Source organism: Odontesthes bonariensis, chromosome 15, assembly GCF_027942865.1.
Source record: "Odontesthes bonariensis isolate fOdoBon6 chromosome 15, fOdoBon6.hap1, whole genome shotgun sequence".
Lineage (NCBI taxonomy): Eukaryota > Metazoa > Chordata > Actinopteri > Atheriniformes > Atherinopsidae > Odontesthes > Odontesthes bonariensis.
The window spans coordinates 3,120,084-3,142,681 of NC_134520.1; the positions used below are offsets into that span (position 1 = coordinate 3,120,084).

General features: G+C 42.3%; 1 protein-coding gene across 2 annotated transcripts in view; it reads left to right on the forward strand.

The window, feature by feature from the left end:
* LOC142400069 (capping protein, Arp2/3 and myosin-I linker protein 3-like) overlaps positions 1-22,598 on the forward strand; it is a 32,014-nt gene that overhangs the window by 3,688 nt on the left and 5,728 nt on the right. For both annotated transcript variants that reach the window (XM_075484662.1, XM_075484663.1), the window contains exons 2-33: positions 457-790; positions 2,952-3,046; positions 5,777-5,827; positions 5,934-5,993; positions 6,832-6,953; positions 7,113-7,207; positions 7,513-7,583; positions 7,699-7,772; positions 7,846-7,921; positions 8,035-8,123; positions 8,559-8,653; positions 9,368-9,454; positions 9,976-10,085; positions 10,193-10,270; positions 10,389-10,465; positions 11,031-11,135; positions 11,279-11,348; positions 12,194-12,275; positions 12,402-12,498; positions 12,682-12,736; positions 13,236-13,408; positions 13,514-13,582; positions 13,980-14,073; positions 15,566-15,664; positions 15,745-15,864; positions 15,943-16,056; positions 16,133-16,308; positions 16,433-16,520; positions 16,617-16,736; positions 19,921-19,987; positions 20,359-20,546; positions 20,867-20,946. In XM_075484662.1, coding sequence (XP_075340777.1) covers positions 733-790; positions 2,952-3,046; positions 5,777-5,827; positions 5,934-5,993; positions 6,832-6,953; positions 7,113-7,207; positions 7,513-7,583; positions 7,699-7,772; positions 7,846-7,921; positions 8,035-8,123; positions 8,559-8,653; positions 9,368-9,454; positions 9,976-10,085; positions 10,193-10,270; positions 10,389-10,465; positions 11,031-11,135; positions 11,279-11,348; positions 12,194-12,275; positions 12,402-12,498; positions 12,682-12,736; positions 13,236-13,408; positions 13,514-13,582; positions 13,980-14,073; positions 15,566-15,664; positions 15,745-15,864; positions 15,943-16,056; positions 16,133-16,308; positions 16,433-16,520; positions 16,617-16,736; positions 19,921-19,987; positions 20,359-20,546; positions 20,867-20,946 — 3,035 coding nt within the window. In that variant the 5' untranslated portion in view covers positions 457-732. The remainder of the gene's footprint in view (positions 1-456; positions 791-2,951; positions 3,047-5,776; positions 5,828-5,933; positions 5,994-6,831; positions 6,954-7,112; positions 7,208-7,512; positions 7,584-7,698; positions 7,773-7,845; positions 7,922-8,034; positions 8,124-8,558; positions 8,654-9,367; positions 9,455-9,975; positions 10,086-10,192; positions 10,271-10,388; positions 10,466-11,030; positions 11,136-11,278; positions 11,349-12,193; positions 12,276-12,401; positions 12,499-12,681; positions 12,737-13,235; positions 13,409-13,513; positions 13,583-13,979; positions 14,074-15,565; positions 15,665-15,744; positions 15,865-15,942; positions 16,057-16,132; positions 16,309-16,432; positions 16,521-16,616; positions 16,737-19,920; positions 19,988-20,358; positions 20,547-20,866; positions 20,947-22,598) is intronic.

Below are 22,598 nucleotides of genomic sequence, written 5' to 3' on the forward strand. Positions count from 1 at the left end.
TACCCATGCCAGCTCTTGTCCAGTATAGGCTGCCAGATGTGCGTCATGTTTGAGTGTAAGGGTTTTGTTTTTGGCTGTTAGTTAGCACATTTTGCTGTGTTTGTAATGAGACTGAACTACATGATTTACCTGTATAGTTGCACAAAGTGCAGACCTGATACAGAGTCTGTACCCAGATGGCTCTGAGTATTTGAGATAATTCTCGGGTATCTTTCATACCTTGACTTTAATTTAGTTTAATTTTTGGCCGTCGTGTCGGTAAGCCATTTTGGTTACAGTTCTTGGGACTGGCTTTTCAGCATCTTTGATTGGCTCCTCCCACTGCCCTTTACTCCCTCCTTCTTTTTTCATGGGGAATATTTTTTACAAGATCTTAATATTTCTCTTGTGACACAGAATCAGTCCGCTTTTATGGAGCTTCTTTTTTAATTTTGACTTTTGTGTTCTCACATGTAGCCTAACCACAGCAGCCTCATGATGTCTGAGTGATCTCCGCCTCCTTATCCTCCTCCACCTCCTCATCATTCCTCCCTCCACCTCCCATTGCTCCCACACCCAGCCCCCCAACATCCACAGGGCTTCTTTCAGGAAGCGCTTCGGCCAGTCGGATGCTCTGCTGGAATGCCTGGAAGAGAGACCATCCTTCCTGTCCATTGCTGAGAGAGAATTGATCCAGCGGGGAGGTGGAGGAGAGGAAGAGAAGGGGGGTGGCGGTAGGACAGAGGAACAGACATGGCTTCTAAAGAGATCACTGCCACTGGTTTCATCAGTGTGAGCAAGGATATCACAGGTGGGTACAGCTTAGTTGAATTTGCTCCCCGTCTTATCCCTGTGTTCGCCTCCTCCGGCGCGCGTGCGGTCGGGCTCGGGATGCTTTTCCTCCGCGCGGTCCTCGGAGGATGCAAGCGAACAGACGCATTGGATGCTTGGCATGAGCTACACCTTCATGTTTGTCCAGAAGCTTTCCGGGGCGGCTGTTTCCTCCTCAGCGCACGTGAATTAGTTACTGTGCAGATTTATAATTTACAGGGCAGAGAATTATATCCTACCTACCTACCTCGCTATAAATCAGCCCCTCGGGGAGGATCTGGCAATATAAAACCCAGCCGTAGGCCAGAGAGAAAAAGGGGCGTTGTGGAAACGATGGTGTGTACTCGTGGGTCTGGAAGCGATTCCTGCCCTGCACTTTTTCACCAGCACTCCCAGAGCACAGTGTGATTTTCTTCTCTAACCCTCACCTTCTTTGAATAGCCTATTATCTTTTTTTAAAAAATTTTTCCTGCAGCCCAACTAGCCTGAGCGTTGTTGTAATTGCGCGCGTGCGTGCCAAAGTGTAGAAAGGGGAACTAATGAGGCAGATGTTCACCACAGCTTGCCAACAAAAATGCATGAGCTAGACAACCCTAACGGTGGCCGAGGAACGCCCAAATATTCCCTTTCTTTCTCTCAAACAGCAACAGCTTACACATGGCAAAGTCGCAGCTCTGCCTCGGATGTAACGGCGCAAGCAGGAGCAGCAGGGACTCTGCCGCTGTGTTAATTACTCCTGATGGCTCTATTAGGCGCTCAGTGATGATTAATCCAGTGGAATCCCTGCCTCTCCGTTCAGTCACCTGCTCCGCCTCCTGAAGCCCTGCCAGCACTCACTGTCAGGCACCTGGTGGCCTTAGGGCCTGCACAAGGTCACCTGGCAGAGGTTCAAGTTATGTCTTTTTTTTGTCTTATATTATTAGCATTACAGTGTTTTGACTCCCTGACTCTGATCGATTTACAAAAACAAAACAAAATACTGTTTGCACTGAAGTGTTCATGAAGAGAAAGTTCAAAATGTATTTCAAGAGTCCCAAGATGATATTTTATGCACCCGTGAGCATCATTTTAATGTTGCAGCATGAAAAAGGATGATGGTTATCTCAAATTCATTCACGCTGACGGTAGCTCAATTTAAAGCAGTTGTGAAATTGCAGAAAAATGTAAAGAGTCCAATATTTTCTCCCAAGCTTTGATGAAGGAAAACATTAAAGTGATAAAGTAAATACAATACTCGACTCTGCTTCCCACAGACTTATTGTCCAGAGCTGAATCCCCGTGCCCCAGCTACAGTATCGATTTCCTCATAAACTCGTCAGTCGAGATCTCAGCAGCCACAGAAATTGAGCCTCTGAATTGTGCATTTCCTGCCAGCTACTGTAGGTTTCTTTGATAGCTTGCCGCTGCCGTGCGCTCCCACCACCCAGCCAGTAAAGTGCTTCCTCTGGTACAGCAGGCAGGTTATGTGCCGTACGAGTCAGGGGTCACAGCACCGACAGTGATGCTGTTTGACAGGAACAGTTCCCAGTGAATCATAGACAGTGATGCTCAGAAGTGTCATGTTGGTCCTGTGAGCAAGAAAAATGACGCTGAAGCAAACTGAAGTGTTTTTACTGTATACAGTGGCTCTGAATCATGTCGCTGAAGTTATGCTCCTCAGTCAGTCAGCCCCCTATATTTTACTCCATTTAATTAGAGTTCCACGTTTCTGCATAATGTCAACCATCAGTCATAACATGCTGTAAATTTATAGATTTCTGAATGTTTTTTTCAACTGTATCCCTTCGGGCAGCTTCAGCTGTATGAAAGCCAATCTGCAAATGTTTCTGCACAGTGAACATTGTGCCTCATTTTATGTTCATCAAGTATATGTCATTGTTGTAGGATGAGTGCCTTACAATGTAGACCACCTGAACAATTGTTTTATTACCAGACAATGATTCAATTGAACCACAAGAAATGCAGACATGGTGTTTTTCTGTGATGGACTACCTTGGAGATGATTGAGGCACATTCAGTTTTCCTATGAACTATTAAATATGCAGAAATGCTGCTTTGTTCCTCATTAAGACTTCAACAGATGCATGCAGAAATATGATGCTAACCAAATGTTATTGTGTTTGTTTTGCTTTCATCCACAGAAAGTATCAGGAAGATTATTGATAAATCATCCATAAAGTTTGTTTGTAGCATCAAGCTTGAAACCAAAAATGGCAAAACAGAGGACAGAATTCTGGTAAGTTGCTTCTTTTTGCCTTTTCCTTGATGGCTGTGCTTTCTTAATGGGTCTTTCTTTTAACTCACCATAATCACCATCAGCACCGTAATCCTGCTGCATACACAGCCTGCACAAGCCTCACTTTGATGTCTTTGATGTTAACTTTCACTGCGGTCTTCCTGGATCACAGTGCTGCTTTCCACACGAGCACAAGAAGACAATCCTCACAATTCAACATCTTGCTTCTGCGGTCACTTGCCAGCTGTGTTATGAATGTTGCCCTTTGTCTTTGACTTCTGTTGTCAACCTGGCAGGGTGAATATTGGATGGACAGTATCTGTCGGAGCGCCTGTGGGAGCGCCTGTGGATTCCTCTGTGTTTGTGAGCCACACAGTTGAAGCAGTGGGGGGCTGAACAGCCTTTGATTCTGGGGTGCTTTCATCCAAAAATATGGGACAGAGATATGAAATATCTGAGTGAGCGATGCTCAGCCAGCTATCTGAAGAAAATCTGGGGCAGTCAGCTTTTACACTGTGGACTGGAAGTTAAAATGGACCCTGGATGAATCCCAGCATTAGCTAAACACAGTCCTGCTACAGTACGTGCAGGCAGGCATACACCTCATGCCTGCTGAGGCTCATCCACAGGGGTAACATACACTCACACTCCAGAGCAGCTTTAACGGATGGAGCGCTCCTTTAAGTGCAGCAACTAAGCCTCATGTCTGCGTAAACATGATATACAATACCCATTGCAACGGAAGTAAAATCAGTGCACTTTTTATATTGTTTAACAGACTAGGGACTCCTGTTGCTTCCTTTGAAAACCTCAATAGACAAATGAGCTTTCACAAAAGGCTTCATCGCCTTGGCAGAGCAGTGCTTCACTCAATGGATGTTTTAATGATGGATCGTGTGGTGAGGATGGACAGTTAGGAGAGTTTCTGCACGTACAGCCTTTGATATTCAGACACTTTGATATCTCTATCTGCTAAAAACATCTTCCCAATAATCCCTCTTTTATTTACTGTTTCTTCTCAAAAGCTGAATTGGAAAATGATGGTTCTTTTCTCCGTGCTCACAAAAGAGAGAAAGAATTGGAATTTGATCACACGTTCGGGTCAGCATTTGGCTGGGGAAAAACAAGCTTAAATGTGTTAAGGTTGTGTGTTTAGATTTCACTGAGGGGTTGGAAGTAAGGTGTTGGATGAGTCAAAGCTTATTTTTGGTCGTGATCTGTGGTTTTTCTCTGCTGCTACAGGTTACATGGTTTTATCTTGAGGATTTTTTTTTACAAAGGCCTCATCTGAACTGTCAAAAGAAAACAAAATTAGAATATCTGTCCGATAGCTGCACTCCTGCATAATTGTAAGCCACAATAAGCACGATGCACGGATGGTGTCTTTTTCATCTGAAACACTGGAATAAGCATCTTTCTCGCCTGCTGCATCAGCGTGATTTACTTCTATTTACTCGTACGAGTTCTCTTAACGACCAGCCGTAGCCCAGACTCATCACCGTAATGTGATACAATCTGGTCTTTCTAATCAACTCATTCAGACAGTCTTTGAAGTGAAGCAAAGATCCCCCCCCATCCCCTCTTCTCATCATCTCACATGCACATTTTGCAGCGTGGGTGTCACTGTGTGCTTCACTCAGACCTGTGTCAAGCTCCCCGCTCTGAGAAATACAAGAATAGAGAGGGAGAACAGTAATTTAATTACTGCTTTTCATTGGGAAGAGACACATGGTGGGGATGCTTTGTCCTCAGGGGGGTGTTTTAGTGGGGCCATCTGAGAGAATGGAGTAAATGATTGGGAGCGACGGAGCAGAAGAGGAGAAGAGAAAGAGCAGAGGGCAGTACTCAGGGGTTGGTGAAGAGCAGCAAAATGCCAAAGAATCGCTACCCTTTGTTTGCCTTGATGGAGGGAGTCAGACTGTTTTTAAGAGCGCCTTTACCAAAAAAGAAATTGCTGCTCGCAAAGATGAATCAGTGGCAGAATCAGATTTAAACAAGAGCCGCATTACACAAACGATTCCATGCCTGAAAATAAATGAGTGCAAGCACAGAACTGCTGCAGTCGCTCCCTCAGACTGGGATTCACGAATAAATTCTGGGTTTGCTTTTCATGTCCAAACTCCCCTCAACTTTGCATTGATCTAAAAAATGATCTCAAGCAGCTTAGACCTTATTATGCTGAATTAGCAGAGATATCGTAGGAAAATAGGGCCATTTTGCATTCTGACCCAGCATGACCAGATTTATTGTGTTAAGTACAAATGCAGTGACTTGAGGGATGGAAAAAGACATTTCAAAAGATAATATTTCACAGTTCCTCCATTTAAGTTCTCACATCAAAGCCCCGGGGCAAAGCTAAAGAACCAGAAGAGATTGCTTGTTGAGCCCGAAGTCCCCCTGTCTAAAAATAAATGTATGAGACACTTTTACATTTCTCCAAAGCATAAGTAATGCAATGCTGGTCAAATCAAATCTGGTGTTAGTAGGATTGCAGCATGTCGCTGTATTTCAGGCTGTGTCGTAGCATGTTAATCTTTTAATGTTAGACATTGTGTTTCTGACATAGAGGGCTTTTTAGAGGGATCAATACAAGGACTATTTCCTATCATTATTACCATGGAAACTCTGGGAAATGCTGGGACTATTTTCTTTCATCGGGAGTATCACTGTGCATCGAACTTTTTCACAATCTTGATTCTATTTCCTTTATTTCCTTTTTGTTTTCTCTAGGTCCTCACAACATGGCGACTATATTTCCTGGCTCCAAAGATTCCAGCTAAGGTACCTCTGAGGGCTCTCTAAAGTGTATGCACGTTACCTTTTGAGGCTTTTCCTTTCCCAGCGCCCGCTGAAATCTTTACTTTGTCGACTGTATCTTTGACAACAGGTAGAGACCACATTCAACTTCTTGGAGATTCGAGCTTTGAATTCTCACCCTGAACATCAGGTGAATTTTCTCGTCATGCTTACAACTCTATGCACTCCTCACCGTTACAGCTGTGTGGTTGTATAATGGAGCTATTACGTCACTCGGTCCTTCAATGCAGGACAACAGCAATTATCCACGCAAATAACCACAGCGACAGTCAGCGGTTTGTTGTGAACTTTTTCTTGTTCTTTTGCTGATGTGATGGCAACAAGATAAAGTGCGTACGGGCTGTACAAAAATGTCAGCCGGCACATGATGAGCAGGACTTATAATTTTTACTTGCCCCACTTTATTACTCCAACCATTGCTTGCAATATTAATGAAAACAGTTATACAGGAAATTAATCATTTGTAATTTAGAATTTTACCCATTCCTCGACTCCCTGCTTTGAGTCCATGGGCCTTGATTTTAGGCTCTGCTCAAGAGGTGGTACTACATCCAAGCAGTGCAAGAGCTGTTTTGAAATGCAAGAGGCACTGCAGTGCGTTGCACAGTGTGAAGTCTGTTAAAAGTTTGATTACATTTCCCTTGTAATATGTAAGAGAACACGTAGCAAAAATGCTTTGGTTTGTGAAGACATAGTGGCAGGAGGCAAAACACAAACTTTCCATTACGGACTCTTAGAGGTGCAGGTTATTGGAAGCTCCAGAGTAGGAATGTTTGTGTAGGGCTAAAGGGAAGAAAGAAACAAAACAAAACCATACAACTGAATGAAATCCATCTAGGCCTGGGTGATGGTAAATTAACAGAAAATGAATGAGTGGGCCTTGTTTTTTTATTTGGTGTGACATCAGATTAGACCACCTCCCTGCCTGACAGTCATTTTTTATACCTTCTCTTATATCTTCTGTGCAGGTTATCATCGACACTGACAAATCCAGTCACTCCCTGAGGTTTGAGTCACGCGACCACCTCAATCATGTGGTCAGCCACATTAATTTCGCTCTCTCTCGAATATTCAACAACTCTGTTTTTGCGTAAGTGTCGCCATCTTGCAAGAAAAAATCGGAATAAATTGTCACATGTCTGTCAGGTGGTTGATAAACAGAAAGTTTAAAGAAGACTGACCTTTATTGGCGCACTTATCAAAAGACAGATGATTCCTTACAGTATCTGTGTTTCTTTTATGTTGGCAGTCCATCCATCTGCCACTCAGACAGTGACCTTTCAGAGGGTAGCAGGAAGTATTCACCCAGCTCAGAGACTTCAGTGGAAACACAGAGGGCCTGTGGTAAAAGAGACGCTATCATCAAACATGGGAATTTGCACACAGGCATCCACGTGCACACACAGTGATATGAACACGTGTACACTACTTTGCACGCTCAAGAGGAAGTTGGCACTCACACTTCACAAATGGTCTCCCAGATGCTCCCTTTAAAGCTGTCATGCAAATAAAAGATTGATAATTTAGACCCATGTTTGTGTGCATTTTCCTCCCTTTTCGCTTTCTTTTTAGCATATGGCAGCAGCTGCTCATATCTCATATTCCCTTTTTTCTTGTTTTCCTTCCTTTCTCCCGCCTGCCTCTCTCAGGAGGCTTCTCAGAGACCTACGCCGCTCTCTGCGACTATAATGGCATCAGCTGCAAGGAGGAAGTGCAGTGGGTAAGAGCTGTGGGACTGTGTCTGTGCCACTGTGAGTGCTTTTAGTGTAAATATACCGTACAGCACTGTGGTCATACATAGCAGCAAACAGGCTCATGGATTGTGTTGATCTTAGGATGTGGACACCATCTATCACTCCCAGGACAACCGAGAGTTCAACCTTCTGGACTTCAGCCACTTAGAGAGCAGGTAAGGGACAAAAAGGTGGTCAAACACTATCCCATGCAAAACACTTTGTTCACTTCATTTTCATCTTTTCAAGGGATTTGGCAGTGATTGTCGCATCAATGGCGTACAACACCTGGTTCACCAAGCTGTACTGCAAAGATCTTCGCATTGTAAGTTTAAACGTCCCTGTTGCATCTCGTTCTGTTTCTGATGAATCACTGAATGTGGCTTTAAGCCTCCAAACTCAAAAAGTTGGGTTTAAACGTGTCCTATTTTGCCACAGGGGTCAGAGGTCACTGAGCAGGTCCTGCACACAGTCAGCAAGTCCTCCAGCCTGGAGGAGATCACCCTGGAGAACGCTGGCTTAAAATCGTGAGCTTTGAATTTAATAAACTTAATCAGTCTTTGGGCTGATTAAGTTTATGAAGGCCAGTGATATGAAGTTGGAGTGTGGGGTTATAGAAATGTGCCTGTGTGTGTGTTCAGGGAACATGTCTCGTAAAAAGAACTTGGAAGCTACCAGTTTTAAATGCTGGACATTTATGAGGAGATTCAGTCCCTTAACAGTTAACAGGAATTCAACAAATAAAATGTTGGTTAGAATTTGTTGCCTTTACTTGTTTGTGTTTTGGACTGAAATTCAGGCAAAAGAAAAAACTCAGACTCCATTTTGAGCTCTCAGAAGTTCTTCTATACACTTTTCACTGATAGACCAATTCGTGTATTGATGAATTGAGGGAATTATCAGAAAAAGTTGATAACTAATATTGCTGCTTAGCTGTAGCCCTGATTGCTCTGTCTGTACAGAGACTTTCCACAGAAGATGTCAGCTGCCCTTTCAGAGAATCCTGCCTCAGTCATTCACTCACTCAACTTGGCCCACAACTCACTGGACAACCAAGGTATCAAGAAACATCAACATATTTGTTTGTCTGATTTATTATGACTGTTATAGGTCTAATGAAGTTAAATGACCCAAAGCGAGAGACAAAGTCCTGTTTTTAATGACTGATTATGGTCTAGATCAGAGGTTTTTAAAGTGTGAGGCCTTCCCAGAGGGACTCAAAAGAGTTTTAGATGAAAAATTATCATCAAAATTATTTAGAATTAAAATGATCAAAAGAATTATTTGAATGTTCCTAATGTGTTTGAAGAGGTCAGGTACCTTAGTTCTTAGGGCGTTTGACTGTTTATTTTTTTTCCAAAGTCACAAAGTAATAAATGCCTTAGGTGAGACCATTTATATTTAGTGTAGTCTGCATATGTCAAACGGCAGTTGGCTATGTGGTTACCTTGGCTCACTTGCCAAGTGTTTTACGGGATTAAACAATTTAATCAGAATCCTAGAGGCATCCAGGAATTGATCAAAAGTAAGCATCAAGGAGGAACAAATGTGGTGTTTTTCTTTTTCAAATTGTATATAGGGAGAAGCTTACCGTGTCAGACTTTGAAAACTTTGAAGTCCCTAAATTTGAAATATCATATGGTAAACCGTGAATCTCAGAAACCCCTGCACCTTTTAAAGTAATATCTACTGACTGTAGTGAGGTTCAGTTAAACAATACAAGACAGAGATTTTTGATTATGTTTAGTTGTTCTATCTTTGCATGCTGCAGGTGTCTCCAACTTAATCCAGCAGGTGTGTCGCCTCAGCAAGGGACTTCGTCTCCTCAACCTATCTAAGACCTCACTCACCTCTAAGGGTTCGTACCTCTCTAGTTCTAGTTGCTCTACTTCCACCTATTGACTTACACAGTGTGAGCACACTCATGAGTACATCATTTCCCTCCATGCACCACAGTATCTCACCAAAGCCAGCAGAAAATGAGCTGATTAGCTTTTCGGTCTCTCGGCTTGTGTTAGCTCATACTGTGGGTTAGCGGATGTAATTCCGCAGATAATTCTCCCTCTGAGAGATTGGTCTCATGTTTTGACCCTGCTACGACCCCATATTGACTAATGATGCTCGCGTTTCCCTGCAAGCACCGGGCCTTTAGTACCCAGAGGAGAATGTAAATATTACATTAAATTGCACAGCCTCCCAAAACCCCACTGATACCTGCAGCTCCAAGATCTGTTATGAATAATGTAAAAATACTAAATGTTTTGAGAGTATCCCCAGTCTTTTCACATGTAACACTCTTTCCTCGTCTCTTGGGTTTTATTTTTTTCTTTTCCATCTGCACCCCCCTCCCGCGTGGGTCTCTGTCTGTCTTTTTCACAGGCGTGGCGTCGCTCTCTCAGGCTCTGTGCTCCAGCGATGAATACTCCAGCTCCCTCCTGCACCTGGACCTGAGCAGGAACCCCGGGGTGCTCTCTGGGGAGGATGCCTCGGTCAGACAGTACAATCCATCTGGAAACAAAAACGCACTCTGCTCCATTTTAATGCCTCTTTTCCAGCCTAATGTGATGCCTCTGTTCTTCTGGATTTTTGTTTGCAGAACTTGTATCTCTTTTTGTCTCAGCCCAACTGCCTGGTCCACTTGGATCTGTCAGGCACAGACTGCTCTGTTGACTCTGTTAGTATTATTGGCTGGTCATGATCAAACATCTTTGTGTTTTTTTTAAAAGGAAATACATTTCTCTCCATGTGATTCTCAGTCAAGGTTAACTGTTTCCACCCTGTGTCTGATGCAGCTATTTGGGGCTCTTCTGAGAGGGTGTTGCGCTGATCTTTCCTTTCTGAATCTTTCCAAAAATACATTCTCTCACAGGTTAGTCTTATCTTTCCGATTACAGTAAAGGCAGCTCTAAATCTAAAGTTGGGACGATACATGGTCATTTCATCATAAAGGCCTAATTTTTCTTTCATCTTCGCTTCATCAGTTCTGCCTCCATTTATTTTCCTTTTTTTTTTATTTTTCATTAGTCTTTATCTAAATCTTTTGCTTAACGGGACATCAAAAATGAGCTTTGTGGGAATTACTAGAACATTCTGTTTCCTCTCTGTGGGTGTGTCTGCTGCCGTTTAAAGCCAGAGCTCTCTTGGTGCTGTCTGCATTGATAAGACTCATGAATATTTAAGCATGGCTATCTATCATTTGACCCCACTTGCCCCCCTCTCTTACATCAAAAGCTGCATTTCTCATTCTGTGTCAGTACTCTCACTGCTGCATTCATATTTACCTTGCATGTCAACAGTGTAACATCTGATGTGTGTGGCTGGGCTCAGCCCATCCCCGCTCTCTGTACCACACCGTCACCTTTACATTTCACCTCGCCGGTATATTCACATTTACATCGCTTTGATCTTTGTTTTTTTTCCCTTAAATCTAACAGGAAAGTGAAGGATTCGCTGCCGTTGTTCCGTCAGTTCTTCAGCTCGGCCTTCAGCCTCACTCATGTCAGCCTGGCCTCTATGAAGCTACCCCCTGATGTTCTGAGGTGCTTGCCTTGCCACATCTGATTTTCCCACCCATATCTGCTCCCTTTTCATCCCAACTCTTAAGCAGGGAAAACAGAAAGGAATCACGTGGATATGCTCCCTTTCATTCTTTGAGTTGCCCATCTTCTTTCTGTGTCAACAGGGCTCTCCTGATGGGGCTAATCTCCAATCCTCATATCAATGATCTTCATCTGGACATCAGCAGCTGTGAGGTAAGAGCTGCTCATTTACACAATCTGCAGTGGATCCCAAAGTTATGTCAACACAGTGCCGAATTTAGGAGGTTCATTATCAGAGCAGCAGCTCCAGCGTGTCTTCACAGGCTGGTGCAGGAGGAAGAGACTGGAAGAGCTCAGTCAAAAACTATCTGTTAGAACAATTGTAAAAGTTTGCCTTTATATGTCCTGTGCAGGCACAACAGGAGTGTTTCTGCTGTATCAGTTGCACAAGAGATAAACAACAATGAAGCAAGTCCCAGCAAAGGGGACAACAGATATTTTTTTCTGCTCCAGAAAGTGGGACATTCATGAATATATTTGTTTCCATATGCAGTGTAACCGCATCCTGAGAAGGAGCTTAGCTTAACGCATTGACTATCAGTGATGCAGTATTCATATCATTTGCTTAAAGCAGTTATAACAAATGATTTTAAACTTAAAGTCTATCAGATGACTATATGTACAATGAACAAAGTTAGTCACTAAGGTAACTAAGACTTAGTGGATTGCTAAAGATCGTGGCATATATGGAAAATATAAACTGAAAAAATCTGACCACTGGGTTAATCTGGACCCTTAGATTCTAATGTAAAATCAGTTCTTCCAATGATCAGGAAAGTGTAAAATGCTGAGCTAAGTGTGTAGCGTAACATGTTCTGCTGCAGAGGACGATTCGCACACAGAGCAAAGCTCACTGTGCAGCCTGTCTGCAGTGACATAAAAAGGCATCCATAAATTTGCAACACTGCGGGAAAATAGAACCATTCCCCAAAGGCTCAGTCTAAAGTGACTCTTATTCATGTCTGTGCACATGTTGGTTTTCCCTTCTGTCTCTGCAGCTGAGGTCTGCAGGAGGTGCCTTAATCCAGGAGCTCTTCCCCAGAGTTTCCTCCATCGCTACACTGGATATCACCGACAACGGTACCAGGACACGCTGCAACACATCCCACTGTGACCTTGACTTTTTGTCCTGTAGTAGGAGAGGATTAAGGGGGCCGCTAATGGATCATGCCATGCTGAGTCCTGTATGTGTGTGTGTGTTGACAGGTCTTGATGCTGACTTGCTCACAGTGCTGCCTGCTCTTTCAAGACACCCCTCACTAAAACACCTTCATCTGGGCAAGAACTTCAACATCAAAAACAGGTGCTTATTCACGGGTGTACTGTATATGTGACTGTTTATGAACCCAAGCATGCGTGTGCTGCATATGCCAGCTTGAATAAACACATCAGTGACTTTGCTTATTTTATAAACGGCTCAGAAGGATAATTTTTCCAGTTCATCCAGCCGTGTCTCTGAGTTTGTCTCCTCGTTTTATGTCTGCAGGGTTCTGGATGAAGTCTTGCAGAAGCTGGTTCAACTTATACAAGAGGAAGAATGTGTGAGTATCTGTGAAATGCTCTGCATTAATGCAAAATTAGCACTTTGGCTGTAGATAAACTCAAGAAGTGATTTAACTGTGTGTGATTAAGTTTAGGTCAGTTATTCATTCATTATTAAAAAATCAGTTCAGCAGAAGTGTCATATCATCTCACAGTTAAAAAAGCACTCTAGATTCGTGAACACATCATTTTTTCAGTATGTTTCACTTCAGATGTGTCGTGGTGATTAATTATTACTGTTCCTATGTTCCTATGGCACAGTTTCTCCATCACCACTCACATACATTGTAAATAATTTAAGCACATGGCATGTAAAGTCATGTTGGCGAGTTGTCACATGTCTATGCAGTAAATTTCACCACTGCACTTTATCCTCTAGGCTTCTCCGTCCACCTTTTCCTCTCTTTTTTTTTTCTCAACCTCTCCTTTGATGCCTCCCAGTGCACATACACCTAAACTCTCATTATTTTTCAGAGTTTTTTTCCCTTGCCTCTCCAGGCCCTGCAGACTCTGTCCCTGTCTGACTCACGCCTGCGCTCCCGGGGCACGGTGCTGGTCAACGCCTTGGGTAGCAACACCTGCCTGAGAAAAGTGGACCTGAGCGGGAACAACATGGATGACATTGGAGCCAAGATGCTCAGCAAAGCCTTGCAGATCAACACCACGCTCAGGTGAAACATAGAACGTAGAGAAATAATAGATGTGTTTTTTGCAGTATTTGCAGAGCCATGTATGAAGGTTTTGTGTTCTGTGCAACTCACAACCTTGCCCTGCAGGAGTGTGACATGGGATCGCAACAACACCTCTGCAGCTGGATTTCTCGATGTGGCCCGAGCCCTTGAACAGTAAGAACATTTTAACATAATCTGTTTCGTATATACGTGTGTTGCAGTATACTAAATAGTTGAGCTTAGCTTGTATAAGAAGTGATTTAAAGACACGTGTAACTTTCTTTTTGGAAACCTCGTTTTAAAGTTGCAACGTGAGCCAAGCAAATTGTTGCCTTCCATTTTGCTATCTTAAATGGCCCAGACTTAACTTAAGGCCAGGGATGACATGGTTGCTTAGATCAAAGTATTACTCACTAGGTACATGGCAGGAATATTCTGGGATGGACTCTCTAGTGGGGGTGTTAATCTTTACCTTGGAATCTGTAACCTTCTTTAATTTCTCGTTTTAGTCCATTAACGTCTCTTTCAGTAACTCGACACTTCCCTCCGCTTCTGCTCTGTCCGTCCACAGTAATTTCACCTTGCAGTACATGCCTCTGCCCCTTAGTGACATCAGCCAGGCATACCGCAGCGCCCCTGAGAAGACAGAGCAAGCCCTGACAAAGGTTGGCATCAGTGTTGATATGACACAGTTTAATTCACAGTTTGAATATAATCTCTGGTTGCAACAGAACATCTTTTATACATTTTGTATCCTCAAGTGCTTTGAGATCGTTTCAGATTTTTGACAAAGAGACTTTAGCCATGATATGATACAACAAATATAAGAGCGAATGAGGCATTTGTTAGAGCCATATGAACCAACTCGGGCTCTGAGAACCTCAGGGAGGGGTCTCCTCCTGGGGCCCAGAGTCAGGACTAAACAAGGTGAGGCTGCGTTTCAGTTTTATGCTCCTAAAATCTGGAACAGTCTTCCAGAAGATGTGAGACAGGCCTCAACTCTGACAATGTTTAAATCCAGGCTCAAAACAGTTCTGTTTAGCTGTGCATACGACACCTGAAAGTATTTTATCTGCACTCTTCATTTTTTTATTAATTAATTAATGATTCTTTTTAATGGGTTTTTAATTTTTTTTAATTTTTTTTTTAATTTTTATTATTATTATTATTTTTTAATTTTTTAATGATTTTATTGCCTTCTTGTGATTTTATGTAGCTGTGAAGCACTTTGAATTGCCTTGTGTACGAATTGTGCTCTATAAATAAAATTGCCTGGCCTTGCCTTCTCATCTCATAGCTCTTAGTCAAACATCATGCATCCTGACTTTGAGTAATAATAGTAACTTATAAATATCCCATTGCTGAGAAAAATACGTATAGTTCCACACATACTGGGAGAATTGTTTGGCTCACCACAAAAAAAAAATCTTATCTTATCTAAAACTTACAGCGATAATTAGATCATTGCAACCTGAAAAAAGAAACCTACCACTTTAGATCAAGTGCAAGCACCTACCATTAAGAGCTTCTTAACGTCCATTGTGTGAGTCCGGAATACACAAAAAAAATCTGCAAACTTTTCCGTGGCATTAGGCATTAGGACTGCGAACAATAGCCCAAAATTTGCATTCAGGCTGCGTATAATGCACATTTCTGGTTTAAGCAGAGGATCACAGGATTAAACTTTGCCACTGTAGCAAATACAGCAAGGACTTTGTTATACATAACAGAGCATTTCTATCCAAAGTAGTGATTGTTCTTTTAATGTGTTTATTTGTGTGTGTGAGTAAGTTTTACTTTTTTTGTTTGTTTTTTTATGAATATTTGAAAATCTTACATCAAACATCAAATACCAGAGGACATCAGGGATCAGGGGAAAAAAATCAATGACTAAAAACAATAAAAATCTGAAAAAGAGTTGCAGATTTTGATGGATTCAGCTCTTACGGTCTCATGAGTGGGAAGGAACAACTTGTTAAAGGGTTCGACATGCTTTTTTGAAAGCTTAAGTGGGCTTGCAGGAAGATTCTTCCATCATCTTAGCCTGAGAACTGTGGCTCAGAAATGTAAGACATAAGAAAGAATAGCACCTTGTCTCTTTGTCTTCCTTGTGATTTTGTGTCGTTTTTAAACTGTTTCTGCCACTCTGCTGCTCAGATCCAGCGTGCGCTGGTGAGGAACAACCAGACCCAGCGCTTCTCTCAGAGACAAGCTCTGCGGCTGCACCAAGGCCTGGTCACCAGCACCGCCGAACAGGTAGCACTCCTGCTTGTGCGCTCACCTCTGTGTATGTGTGAGTGTTTGTGCCTTTAACTCACAGCCTGTCTGTTTCCAAGGTGATGGAGCGCCTCTCTGTGCGTGTCCAGCAGCAAGTGTGTTTGTTACGGGGCATCGGAGAGATGGAGGAGATACAAGCTGCAAAACAAGTGCTGAAAGAGGCCAGGAACTCTCGCGCTGTGAGTGGCGTGAAATGTATGAACGTAGTCTTTGTGGTATTGAATTTGAATGAAACCTTTTGTCTCTGGTGTTCGTAGCTCTACCCTTCACTGTGCGAGCTGGCTCATGTGCTGTCTGTGGACGGGCCGGTGCGGCAGAAGCTGGACTCTCTGGCTGGCGAACTGGCCAAAGCTGCCGATAAGGAGCTGCAGGTAGATCCGACCGCTTCCTTTTACAATGGGATCCACGACAGATGACAGAGTCACTGATAACTGCCATCCATTGCAGGTGATCGTCGACTCAATGGTGTCTCTCTGTCGCGAGCTCTGTCCTTTGTCTTCTTCTGCAGCTGAGAGATTAAGTCCCCTGCTCTCTTCTGTCTCTGAGCATGTGTCCATCCCTCGCTCTGCCATCCGCACTGCCCTCATGGAAAGAGCAGCACAGGACATTCACAGAGCTTTGGAGTAAGAAGAAGCAGCAACAATAAGTCTGAGTTTGATAAGTAGGATATTGATTTGCTCTCACTTTTACTAAGCCTCTTCGCGTTCGTCTCTCCCTTTCCTGTCCTCTAACCCAAACCTTCTTCAGAGAAGTTAAGCTGTCTGTGGTTTCCTATCTCACCAACTCCATTGTGGACCAAATCCTGCAGGAGCTCTACGCCACCCATAAGACGCTGGTAAACACAAAGCTCTTACTGTAAAAAGGTGTGAAAGAGAAACAGATTGAGTGAATGAGTTGGTGTCAGAACTTTTAAGAGCGCCGTCTGTTTCAGACCCGGCAGGTGTCTCATCTTAAATGCTGGGAAGCGACGTGTGAGGATGGGACAGCTTGGAGGTTTAACAGACACAGAGACTCTCTGGACATCACAGACGAAGAGCTTGGCACCAGCATAGTGAGTGTGGACATATAGACTTGCGTGTGTTTTTGTTACTATATTCTTAAGTGTTACAACATACTAATCGCAGCCATCAAATACTGTCCTGCTGTGTGTTTTTTCCTGTTTGTATCACTGGACTTATTTTTACTTATTAAGATTGCTTTTTTGACCTCTTTAAGTCGTGATGCAACATACCAGTTCCAGGCAAAGCAGGCATTCAGGTCTTGTAGCTTATCAGGAGTGAAATGAATGCTGTAAATTGACATGATCAGCACAAAATCTCCACAGTCTCTGAGTGCTCGTATAGGTGCATATACTGTCATGTCAGTTTTCTTTACACAGCTGAACTCCCTGAGAGTTGCAGTCCATTCATCTTTCTTATTTTCTGCCGCTGGCAAGAAAGCCTCCAACCAGCCTTCTTGCCAGCAGCCAAATGTAATCCAAAGAGATCTAAAGGATTTAGCTCAGATATATTGTTACATCTTTAACCACCTATTGCCAATAAAGAAATGTTTTCTAAAAAGACGAGGAAACCGGGAACATTTTGGTTTCGCTCTGCCTCCAGCGTTTGTTTTGTCTCTGTCAGCTTTACTGCATAAATTTCAGTTCTGCAGACACTAAGCCTCAGAATATTCTCTTAAACACTCTGAGGAAGTGTTAATACATCTTCCCCATATATTCTTCTAATATTTGTGGAGGTATCTTCTGCATTGATTCCATTTTCAATTTCTGTCTGTTATTGAAAGTCCGGTGGTTTTTGGCTTTTTGTGTACTGTTGTGTAATTGCCATGTTGGGTATTTGTCATCTTCAGTCATATCTGCATCAACTTCTTTGTTGATTAAAAGAGATCCACACTCCCCTGCTTGTTTACCACATTATTAAACTTGAGTATCACAACTCATCGCACCAGTGGTTCAGCCTTGACAGAGGTGGCAGGAACGATGGCCTCTCCCTCTGGGTTTTAGCATCCAAAAGATTATTCTGACTTTCCTGACGGGAGCACTACAGTTAAAGGTCAGACATTTTCAGAGTCTCCAGCTTCTCCACTGGAGACACTTTAACAATGCTTGAATTGATGACGTATCGTCTTTTCAATTGTGTCTTGGCCTTTGGAAGCTTGCACTGATTGGAGTGATTGAAGGACAGCATTGAATGTCAACATTTCAGAAGGCCTATAATTACTAGCCTGGAAGCCTGACTGACATTAAACAGAAATCAAGTTGTTGATATATATGATGCACGCTGGGAAAATACTGACCATCTCAGTAATATTAATAGGATGATACGTGTAACAGATATAAGCTGTCAAATGCTTTCTCTTTACCACATCTACATGTAATTATGACTGTATTTTCAATGGTTTTACTTGTAATGTTGGCCATACTCTGGAATTCATAATGGAACATAAATACTGTATATTTTTTTTTCCTTTGCAGAAGGCAGAATTACTTCCTTCCCTTTCACAGCTTTCCAATTAGTTCTCAGCTGTGTGCAATTTCTACATCTCTGCTCATTACAACCTTCCTCTCCTAAGTTATGGTTCAGTGAAGCTTGTTTTCCATGTTTTTCTACCTGCAACTGTTCTCCATCGTTTCTCAAAATGAGAGAAATAAACCTCAAGCTAAAATTACCTAAGTGATTACTGTCGGGTCGTGCTGCAGGAAGGCAGAGTAAACCTGGAAAAAAATAAAATGGCAAATCTCTTTTGACACATTAAAAGAGCAGCTCAATATTTACCAGACAAGAATCTGCCACGAGCCTGTGACGCTTTTCATCACTCTCAGTTCAGACATTACCCCGTCATGCATCTCTAGTCTTGATGTCGTGCTCTCGAACATGTGAGGAATTTAAAGCATTTTTGTTTTTGACGCTAAAAATATCAGCATAGTCCAGGGCGTAACAATTCTAACTGGGTAATACGGATGATGTAAATCAGTGTATGCCTAGTGCTTATTAATACGTTCATACAAAACCCAGAAAAAAGCAGTGAAAGCTCATTTATGTCATATGTTCATTCACTTCCAACTTAATATGTAACTTTAGCCTTTAACAGACACAAGTACAAAGGGAATTATTTTCAGAATCGACAATTTGATGGCAGCAACACGCTCAAAATATATTGGATAGATGCATGTTTACTACTGTGTCTCATCATCCTTCCTTTTAATGGATACAAGATTTCAGCTGCTCAGCAGTCCCTTGTTGTCCCTCTCTGATTTTCTTCTTCATATTGTGGGAAATATTTTCGATAGGTGACAGATTTTGACTGCAGGCGGGCCAGTCAAGCACACACTGTGTCCATGAAACCATGCTGTTACAAGTCGTGTTGAATATCTCTTTGAAATAACCAAGAACCTCCCGGGAAACTACGCCACTTTGACGGTAGCATTTGCAAATATAAGTCACCCGTGCTATCGGCACTGATGCACCTCTGTACCGTCACAGATGATGGCTTTTGCACCTTAGGCTGATTACAGCCTGGATGATCTTTCTTATCTTTGGCACAAACAACCCGGTGTCCATATCATTGTAAAATCCCTTAAAGGATCTATTTGATCGTGACGGAACTTCAATCAAACAAGTGTCATTCAAAGATCTTTGAAGACTGTCTCAAGTAGGTCTGAGTTGGTCATGGAGAAAACAAGTCTACAGACGTGGTGGCAACTCAGTGAGGCTCGGATTCTGGCCTGCTGCTAGCAACTGAGCTAACAAGCTGATGATTCATCATCTTAATTTAATATGTAACCTGCTGACATCTGTTTATTTAGCATTCAAATCAAAGTACAGCTGAGGATGATGGGAATGTGTTTAGTTATGCAGAAATAAACCCTTGATATAGTGTGGATGAATATTTGAATCAGCAGTATTTATGCCTCTAGTGTGAGGATAAAAACCTCAACAAGCTATTTGCTTTTTTAAATTTTACTTTTTTAACTTTTATACTGGCCTTGGCTCTAAATTGTTCCCCCCCCCCCGTTGTTCACCTTCCTTCAATGTCCAGTTTGTTTGTGGTATTCGGTTTCCGTCTAATGTTTTTATGTGTGCACTCAACGAGGCTTTATTTAGTTCCTTGATTTGATCATCTTCCACTGCCAAAAGCACTGATTGCACTAAAGGAGCACCGTGCGTGTTTTTGTCCATTGCTATTCCTCATCTAAACCCCTCTTTTTTTAAATTTTTTATTTTTTTTCCTCCCAGGACACAATAGCCATTAAGAAGCGCAGTTCTAGAACAAGAAGAATACGACCTGTCTCCACCCGGCTGAGTGAGTACTGCTGCATTTCCTCTTATCCTCCACTCTCACCTCTTTCCTGTCTCGCTCTGACCCCATCCCGTCTCTCCCAGAGCTCCATTACTTTGTTTACCGTTAAGACTTTTTTTTTCTTTTTCCCTTCTCTTTATCTGAGAAGTCTGATAATGGCTGTTTTAATCCCGGTGGAGTCAACTCTGTCAGTATATCACTGTCCGCTGAGTCACTATATCTCCTGGTGCTCAAAGATAGCTAGTTTATTGACTTTTTTAGCAGAAATGAAGGCTCCCTTTAAGCCTTTCATCTTCTCTCTGCGTGACACCTTCTTCTCAGTATCTTACCCTCAGATCTTCTATAACCCTTGTATCGTTCTATGCTGCCATCAGGCCTGTGTGACGACTCCAGCTCCTCTCCGCCACCGTCCGTTCCATCGTACTCATCGCCGCTTTCCCGCTCTGCATCCTGGGAAGGTCTGTCTGAGCTGCCTACGCAGGGCCTGCCTCTCCATCATGTGACGCGAGTTCGACCCAGGCCTCCACGGAGGCACAAGGGAGGGCACATCCCCGCTGACACAGTAGGGCGCATCTTATCTTCTCGGCACATATTGAATCATATTAGAATGCATTCCAGACTACATTACATTTAGTCCAATCCGGACCTATTTATCTATCCATCTATCTGTGCATAATTCTCATATTTCCCAAATGTTTCTGCCCGCTGGTAGTGACTGCTGTCTTTGTCAAGCGTAATCTATATAAAGTGAATGGCTGCAATTGCATTACGTTATCTCAGTGAATGCGGTGTAATCCATTTGTTTTATTGCATAACATTTTACAAATGAAACCCACTTAACTGACCTCTCTGAAAAGCCTTTCTGCGTCTCTATGCGCACAGAACTGCAGTGAAAATGGAGGAATAAGCCCTTTGGATGATGGAATCCCAGATTTTTATACAAAAAGAGTTCTGCCTGATAGGTAAGAGCTGATTTTATGTTTCTACCTCCACCATTTTTATCCTCAGTCACAAGTGTGTCTGTTGTTAGCTTTTACCAAGCAAACATCCCCTCGAATCTAAAGTTATAATTAGATGAATTACAGAGAACGAGCATGTATAACAGCAAGATTATTTAATACTTATCAATATGATAACTGTTTGAGTATGTAACAAAAGGGGAGCTTTATTAATGACGAGCCACTGAGTAAGAGCAGACAAATTACACAAACTGTAGCTCCACAGGGTGAAATAGATCTTTGGAGACAGAGATGAAAAGATAATCGTGGGTCTCAACAGAATGATCTAACTGTCCTGCAGGTTGTGTCTGTTCAATATGTTCTGATGACATAGATGTAAATCATAAACAGAACGTAGATACATTTATTTTGAGGATGTTGCTGGTAGTAATGAAACTGTCCTGAAAATATCGAAAAGCAGGACAGATTTAAGTCTTTTATTACTTCAGTAGTGTCACAAAGGTGGTTTGGTTGTAATTTTTCATTTTAAACACAAATAATATTACAAAAAAGGCTTCTCTAGCCTCGGGCCATTTGTTTCACTGACTGGCAGGGCACCGTCCCGCTTCACCATCCTCTTGTAACTGCTCTGTGGGTTTTTCATGTTATATCTGTTGAAGGTTTTGTGAGGATAGTCTTGGTTCACTTGTTTATTTTTTTCAAATAAGTATTTTCTGTATTGTTATGCTAGTCTGCTTTATTTATGTTTTTCTTCCGGTTGGACAGCTTTATTTCTTTATCAAAGTATTTCGTAAAGCTTGTCCTTTGTGCATTCTGTTTGGTTTTGCTTCCCACTCTTGCATCACATCTGAGTTCGGTTTCTGATAGCTCTCATCATTTGTGATGACCTCCTGCTGTATACATACGGTCCGGTTTTCTTTGTTCTTGGTCGAATCACTCCATCATTGTCTTACCACCAGTTAGTTTCATTCCTTTTTTCCGTTATTGTCTTTGTTTTGTATTGGCTTTGTTTTTTTTCTAATTCTTCTGAAGTTCATGCTCTGCAGTGCTTTAAGTTTTATTCTGTCAGCAAGTTTGCTAAAGGTCACGTCTGTTCCTTATCTGGCTGTTTCTGCATTTGGGACCTTTTCTAACCACACATCATGACATTTTCAGCATAACATTTAAATTAAGAAGTGGTTACATTCAAAAGCCATTTCCAGACTTTTTTAAGCTTAGAGGATCTAGCTTAGATTATTATTTTTGATTAAGCGGCCATGTTTCTCTGACCAGTGCATTGTCTCTCTTTGAAGTCATTTCATAGTGAGGATCGGAGTCCCTTCGGCTGCTCATGCATTCAGAGGCTGATGTAACTCATTCTGATGTCCTTTATCTGTTTCTCGGTGAAAAGAAAGGCATACATTTAGTCACTTTTTAATCATCGGAGGAGCCGGCTGGTGGGAGATGTTTGGAGAGTTGGGTGACACCTCATCTTTGGTCATTTGGTGACTGCATGTCGTTAATAAAAGGAGTCAGAGCTTTGTGTCCACAAAGGACTGGTGCTTTGCGGATTAATGCCACAATAAGTTGGTGATTTGGTGTGATGTATGATAAATTTAGTGCCGTATGTTTAAGAATACAGACTTTAGAACTAAAAAGCTGATATAATGCAGAAC